This window comes from Cynara cardunculus (assembly GCF_001531365.2).
Source record: "Cynara cardunculus var. scolymus isolate 2C chromosome LG 1, CcrdV1, whole genome shotgun sequence".
Classification (NCBI taxonomy): domain Eukaryota; kingdom Viridiplantae; phylum Streptophyta; class Magnoliopsida; order Asterales; family Asteraceae; genus Cynara; species Cynara cardunculus.
The window spans coordinates 12680422-12687887 of NC_037528.1; the positions used below are offsets into that span (position 1 = coordinate 12680422).

Below are 7466 nucleotides of genomic sequence, written 5' to 3' on the forward strand. Positions count from 1 at the left end.
TACGGTAACACCACACAAAAACGGGTAATACTAGAATCATATAAATATCCCATAACATCCTCGTAAAAAAGACCACATTTGAATCCATAGAACAGGTATAATATGTTCTAAACAAGCACCTAAATAAAGCAGAATTTAACATCAGCAGTAAACATATTTTGGAGAAACTCGCATACGCAACATAACCGAACCACCAGATGATTTACACAGGACGACGTGTCATCCCGACTGCTGCTGCTGCTGCTATTAATGTAGTAACTAAAATATGGAAACAACGCTATCGTGAACCCTGGACTTCTGGTTCTGAGCCACACATTCGGATATCCACATCAAGTTCCTGATCTCTTGCTCCCTCAGCCTCATGTACGCAAAAAACACACCATAGTGAAACTGAAACACAAACAACCTCACCATTTTTTCAATTCATCGCTCGAAATCTCAATTTAAGAAACGAACAAATAAACAAACACAAACCTGCTGCTCAAAAGATAAGCATAATCGCTTCACTTCCTCTTCGTAGAATGCCTTATCAAGCATCTGGCTCTCTCCGTAGGATAACTTGCCAAATATAGCCTGGTAAGGAGGGTATTTCTCCATCACACCACGAACCTACAACACCCGCCATCCAAATAAACAACATTTTTAGCTACTTATTAAGCATTGAAGGTAAGTTTCTTCACATGAAAACCAAATCTACCTTCATTTCTTGAAAGTTTTCTTAAAACAGAAGAAATCTAATATCCATTTGAGAACATCAATAATATAGACACAGGCAAGGACATGTACCTGATCTATATCCTCACACACAGCAAGTTCCTCGTGGCCATAGGGGTAGCTGTTTTAAAGCAAAAGGCAGAAATAGATAAGCACACAATAAAGAAGATGAAGAAGAACTGTGATTAGCATATTTACACGAAGTTACTTTGTCTTACAGTAAGCCGAAACTAGAATACAACTTTCTACGATCATCTCGTGTAAGCTCTGTTCCAATGCTGCATATATAAACCACATGTTAAAAGAGCAATAGGTTACAATTAGAAACTTGCATTTACAAAAGTAACCTCCTACAGGAACATAATATCGAATCATGGCAGCACCTGTTTATGGTGATATTAACGGCTCTTCTATCAGCTTCAAATGCTAAAAGGTCAGACATTATTTCAGCAGTAGCACCACCTAGTTTCTGTTCACAAATTCTTGTTTAGAACAGAACTGCAGACAGATATTTGCAAATTCAAAAACAACCAACACACGCTTACCTGGCAAAACTGATAGAAATCCTCAAGATATGCCTTGTAAAGAGTATTTCTCATAATCTCAATGTTCATATCATCCAAATCCTGCGGATGGTAGTAATTTGTTTGAAAAAGAATAAGGAACAAAAATAAGATAAATAGGACATTAGCATACATATTGATGAAAACTGATGGATTGTAAATAATGGAACAGGTAGAATAGACAATTACACCAGTGCTTGTAATTCTATTCATTAGGAACTTGTCAGTGATATGTTTTCAAGGTTCAATATTTATAAGAACGCCAAAATCTTCTGCTAAGACATCATGTAGATACACTCAATTGAATATAGACCACAAGATGACTGTTACTTCAGTCCACTTTATTCACTTTGATACCCAAATAATAGGCGAGTAAGAAATTAATATTACAAAAAACTGAGGTGGGTAGCAGTGGACTAAAAACATATGGTATATACCTCTGATGTAATGCACTCAGAAAAGTATGGAGCGAGTGGTGTATCCACGAGCACCAGTCTGTAGAGCTCGCGCATATTCTGAGCTACTGCCAGGGTAGCAATACTGAAGAAACAAAATATTACATCAAGCAAAACTAGCAACAATATTAAGAAGATGGGTTGTGGGCAGATCACCTGTCAAACATCCCCAAAGGGTGGCATTTCTCCAACAGTTCCTGAACATCTCTCTCATGCAGGGTTCCGGTAACAATGAGGACAACATTGTCAATCATGTGACCATATCTGAGGAGGAACAGAAATATTAGGTCCCAATCAATTTAGAAAAATCATTTTCTTTTTGCTCTTTTGGCTGTTCAGGAATTATTTTGTATCTGCAAAATGAAAACCTAAAGCTGCATCCTGGTGTCTCCCGCAATGGCGGATCCAGAAATTTTGGTGATGGGGGTCATATTTTAAGTAATGGCCACGTGCCCACGTGGTTGACAAAGTCATCTACTTAAATATATCCGTCTTATTTATCTCTTTGATTAGGGTGATACTCCATAACTTTTTAATATTCCAAATGGATCAAGGAATATCATTATCAACTAATAAACCCCAACCCTAAATTAACAGCAAAAAACTAACAATCTGAAATCAACTAACAAACCCTAATCCTAACAATTAATAGTTAACAAAAAATAAACAATTTACATTAACTAACAAACTCTAACCGTAATAATTAACAATTAATATAGAGACAGATTATATTAAAGAAGTGATCTAGACATTTGGAGGCAACTCAGAGTTATCACCAGTATAATGTTTGCTATCCCCCCCCCCCTCTCCTACTTCCCAGACTTCGGTGCCAACATTTTGCATATTTATAGTTTCAGGTAGGAGTTTAATGGAATTCTCAATGGTAAATGCATGTGAAGTGGAATTTCATGGATGTCAGCCACTTTCACATGGTTGTAAGGTTAGTTCGTAGCCACAAATGTCTGACGAGTGCCAATGATAGCAAAACCTCAAACTCATTAGACTTTCTGTAGCCACTTATATTTTCAATAATGAACCAATGCCCCATCATTACTTAAGCCAGAGGGAAAAGCGCATATATCAGTGAAGTAGTAGGTATGCATTAATGAGGGCTGGAAAGAAATAGATGCAGGATATAGAATGAAAATCTATGCTTCTTTGGTTTTGGGAGATCGAAATTCAGCGTTTGCTAGAAAATCTAGCAAATCCCATGTTTTGTATTCCTCAGGTGTATGTTTTTATGTTTTAAAACCCATAATATAACTCAAATCATCTCTCATATATGATAAGAAACAAAAGTTGCATAGTTTCCTTCTCCATGTAACAATCAGCTGCTAGAAGCTCTAGCTATATAAGCGCCCGATCGTGAGGGCAACCATAGTGACAATTTCATCGTGCAGTTAAAGTTATTGGTAGCTTCCCCTTAAAGATAAACAGGCCCAATTCACCCGGTGACAAAAGAGTAAACGAAAAAAATTCAGAGCAGGGTCAAAACCAAGATCATCCCCATTCCCCATTGGCACAACCCGTTGGACAAGCTGTTAGCCAGCAGCCAATCAGATATATATCAGCGACGAATTAAGTGAACTATTCGCACCCAAAAATATCAAGGATATACAAAGATGAAATAACACAATAATGCTTACAACATACAGGTTATAGCAAAACACATATAGAAGGATAGATAAATAAACATACGTTATATACTCTAGGAAGGTTGACAATGGCTCGGTGGCTTGGGATAACATATGCTTATACTCATCAACCAATTTAACAGTGCATTTTTCTACAATTGTAGTGGTATGCAGGGGTGAAGGTTCTGCAAGAAATTACCATAACAAAGATCAGCAAACATAAAATTTAATCCTGAAAGCATCAAATGTAGAAATCCAACTGCTTTTTTGGCCAAATAACACATCTATGCAAGTTACATGTCCACTTGGGAACATATAACACTTCATCCTAAATTAAAGGGGGAATTTTGACTTTTAGTTTTGTCCAAGAATAAATGAGCCAAATCTTCTTTTTACCCTTTAAATAACATACCATCTTAATGTTATATGTTTTTCCAATTCTTAAACATTAAATAGAAACGCAACTACAAATCTAATTTTCTCTAGCAAATTCTCCTCATAATAACCAATGTGTAATAATCAAATGAGTGTCTCTCAGAAAGTGCTTTTAATCATGTTCCATTGTTCTGCACGTGATAACTCATCAATTTATATAAGCTATTGAAATGCACTCTTTTAAGATATTTGATAACAAAGTGACTATAAATCCCTGGATGTATATCAATACTGACTAGTAGTGAATTGCACTTCAAATTTATTAAAAAAGATCCCTTGATTTTATGTTTTGAGCAATAGCTCATCTACTCATGAGCAGAGGGGGTATGTGGAAATGAATATACAAGCACTTTCTGAGAAACTCATTTTCCGAGAGACACTCATTTAATTAGTAAACATTTCAATAGATCAATTATTGGGTATTAATGTTTTTTATGTTCAATACTAAGCCATTGGTAAGATTATTTTGTGCTATGAACAGAGATTGATCATGGAATTGGTTGAATAACATAGATGGGCCGTTAACCAAACGCTTACCAAGGTAAGCGCTTACCAAGTCACATTACCTTACCAGATGAATATGGTAAGGACCAAGAATCTTACCTGCTAAGAGCGAGGAAGAACCAAGAGTCTTACCCAGTAAGTGAGGGCGACGACGACTCTTTACACGGTTAGCGCTTATCGGGCAAATTGTTGCATATGATGCCATTTTTATGGACTAAAATCTTACCCGGTAAGTGATAGTGTTGAATTCTACCAGTAAGCGACTACCGAGTAAGTGTTTGGTAAACGGCCCCAGGGGCAGAGACTATGGACAGAATATCTTACGCTAATATAATACTATCCAGTGAAGTGGCATCCATGGTCCATGGATCTCTTTGACATTTGGTTTGTTAGTGATCCTAGCTTGTACAAAGACTGAATATCAAACCATTGTTTTTGACATTTGGTTTGTTAGTGATCTTAGTTTGTTAGTCATAAGCATTAAAACTAGCATAAAGACAGTGGTCTAACATTCACAAGCTAAGACCACCAAGAAACTAAATGTCAAAAAGATCCATGGATGTCACTTCACTGGAAAGTATTATATTAGCATAAGATCTTCTGACTATAGTCTTTTGATTCAATCTTCGTTCATGGCACAGATCAATCTTACTAGTGGCTTTGATACTGAACATAAAAAACATTAATAACCAATAACTGATACCTATAAACAACGAATTGCGATACCATTTTGAAGATAAGGTCCGTATTCGGTAGCGGAGAGATGCATCTTGATGTCATCGAGGGTTTCGCACTGGCATAGATTGTTGTAATCAGCAACGGTCAGCAAACCAGATCTATGACCCCTGACGATTGCTTCAAGGTAACCTCCATGAATGTTGAAGGTCATTGCTTCGAACCCATACATTTTGTCAAATTGTATAAATCTCCCCCTTCAAGAACCTAATAATGGAGACGGGAAGACTGAATTATGCAGTAATTAGGGGATGAAAACAAACGGTTTGATCTTCTAATATCAATTTTTTCAGATCAAATCAAATTTCATCGATGCAAAAAACAGTGTTTCTTGTTCTCTTCTTCTTCCGATAACTTGCCATTTTACTTTTTACGTTCTTTCAACCCCGATTTAACCAGCCGAATCAAACCGGTTCACCTTTCCACGGTAAAACCATGTTTTTTTTTTAATTCGGCCTCTGCTTACCTGGGAATTGCCGAATGAATTGATATAAAATGATAAAATAAGTATAAAATGAAATATAATTTTTCGGTAATTATTTATAAAAAAGTTAGAATGTTGAATGGTTAAGAAAGACATGATACAAAATCATTCAAATGCTTTTAGAACGGTTAAGAGGTAGTTTTTTTTGTCAAACAAGATTCACTTCTTAACAATTCAGAGTTTTATTGTCAATTAAGCCAACCCTATATAATTTTAAATCTTTTCATTTCTAGGGTTTATTTCCTTTATCATATAAGTTAAAAACCAATGAATTACATGAAAAATTAAAACATTTTTCGTTTCAATTTTTATTATCAAATAATGCATTTTTTTTAAACGTTTATTTTATTGTCTTTTAGCTAATGACTTTGATTAAGATAAGGGTGTTCCTAGCAAGGCATTGGTCCTTTTTATTTTGTTTTAAATGGAAGAGTTAGATGTCTTCTTATCTCTATTTTTATATTATATTATAAAGCGATAAACTTTTAAAATCTATATATATGTATGAAATATTGTTTGTTAATGTATATTACTTAAAATTCAATAGTATAAGTAAATTGTGTTTAAGTATAACTTATTAAATCTTCATTTTTAGAATTATGTAACTGTAAATAAACATAATCAAATACATGATAATGATCTCGTTTTAAATACAAACGAAAATATAACTAGGATAATCATTGAGTTCTAACAAATACTTAGTTACTATTAAATATAAATTAAGTTATAATAAAAATTGAATTAAAAAAATTACACAAAAAAAGGATAACTTTTAAATAGTTAATTTGATACCAATATCGATCATATTTTTTTGTAAATTTTTATGACATATTCGAATTTATATTTTATTCAAAAATAAAAACATTATCGTTTTCTCAAAACCACATAAAACCATATTGTACCGGCAAAAACAAAGAATAAAACAAAACATTAAAATCAAGATGTATATTGCTACATTCACGAGTACCCTTCTAGTATGGTAACTAAATCTTTGTCTATTAATTTTATTTTCACACACAACCATATTAAGACTTAATATTTACATTTTAATGCATAAGCTGGCCTAATTTATAATATAAAATGATACATATACATTATCCTAAAATAGTTCATGTCAATTGAAATCGGATTATAATCGATATTTATAAGTCATCATGTAAAACAAGTATTTAAATATATAAGATGTCAAAATAACGTTTTCAATGCATTTTACACAAATCAAGATTTATAGTCATTTTGTTACTTTTGAGTCCGAATAAGGTTTTAAGATTTAATAGTCATTTTATTACTTAGTAATCAAGAAACATCACTATCAAGTCCAACCATGTATCATACCCATCATTTATTTATTTATTTCAAATACATCAATTGTATAAAACAACTCTACCCATAGTTTTCAGAATTCAGGAAAAAACCTTCACCAGATTTCTACTTGATTCTAAAATTTTATCGTATTCAAATAAGGGTTCAATGATTCGAATCCAAAGAGAATATAGGACACGTAACTAAAACACAACCTTAACCCATCAAACATTTTCTTGCTTTTAACGACGACCCGTTATTATATTATTCTAAGGAACAATGTATCCTTTCGTTTGGTCGATCTAATCATATGACGAAAAGACCAACTTTAACTGGAGGTTATGCTTATGAGCCCTTTTATCGCTCTGATGTGTAGGCGGAGTAATTAAGAGTGGGGGAGGGGGGGACCACTAGTCACTTCGACCATTAGAAAGTTAAAAAAATCATGTTTCAAATGAGTTGTATACCCATCTTTACTGTTAACATCCAATGTATCCTCCTAGTCATCAAATGATTTGGATTTGTCACTACTCCTATACCTTTATTTGGGTTTTGATTGCACTTCTTGTCAATATACTGAGAAAAATAAATGTATGGGACCATGCGGAAAGCGTCCTTTAAAGGACAGGTGCTAACACAA

General features: G+C 33.9%; 1 protein-coding gene across 1 annotated transcript; it reads right to left on the minus strand.

Moving 5' to 3' along the window:
- LOC112515684 (V-type proton ATPase subunit d2-like) lies at positions 1 to 5318 on the minus strand. Its single transcript, XM_025122596.1, has 10 exons — positions 5032 to 5318; positions 3431 to 3551; positions 1889 to 1996; positions 1715 to 1817; positions 1260 to 1340; positions 1098 to 1183; positions 933 to 992; positions 787 to 835; positions 475 to 609; positions 1 to 390 (listed from the first exon to the last, which is right to left on the minus strand). The coding sequence occupies exons 1-10, from the start codon at positions 5210 to 5212 to the stop codon at positions 259 to 261; spliced, it is 1056 nt and encodes a 351-aa protein (XP_024978364.1). The 5' UTR covers positions 5213 to 5318; the 3' UTR covers positions 1 to 258.
- Positions 5319 to 7466: the final 2148 nt, after the last annotated feature.

Bases quoted from the DNA above. Each gene is read 5' to 3' on its own strand.
- LOC112515684 (XM_025122596.1), bottom strand. From the start codon at position 5,212: ATGTATGGGTTCGAAGCAATGACCTTCAACATTCATGGAGGTTACCTT. The intron at 1,341-1,714 runs GTATATACCATA...TACCATCCGCAG, and splicing joins CTGAGTGCATTACATCAGAG to GATTTGGATGATATGAACAT. The intron at 610-786 runs GTACATGTCCTT...CGGGTGTTGTAG, and splicing joins TGTGTGAGGATATAGATCAG to GTTCGTGGTGTGATGGAGAA.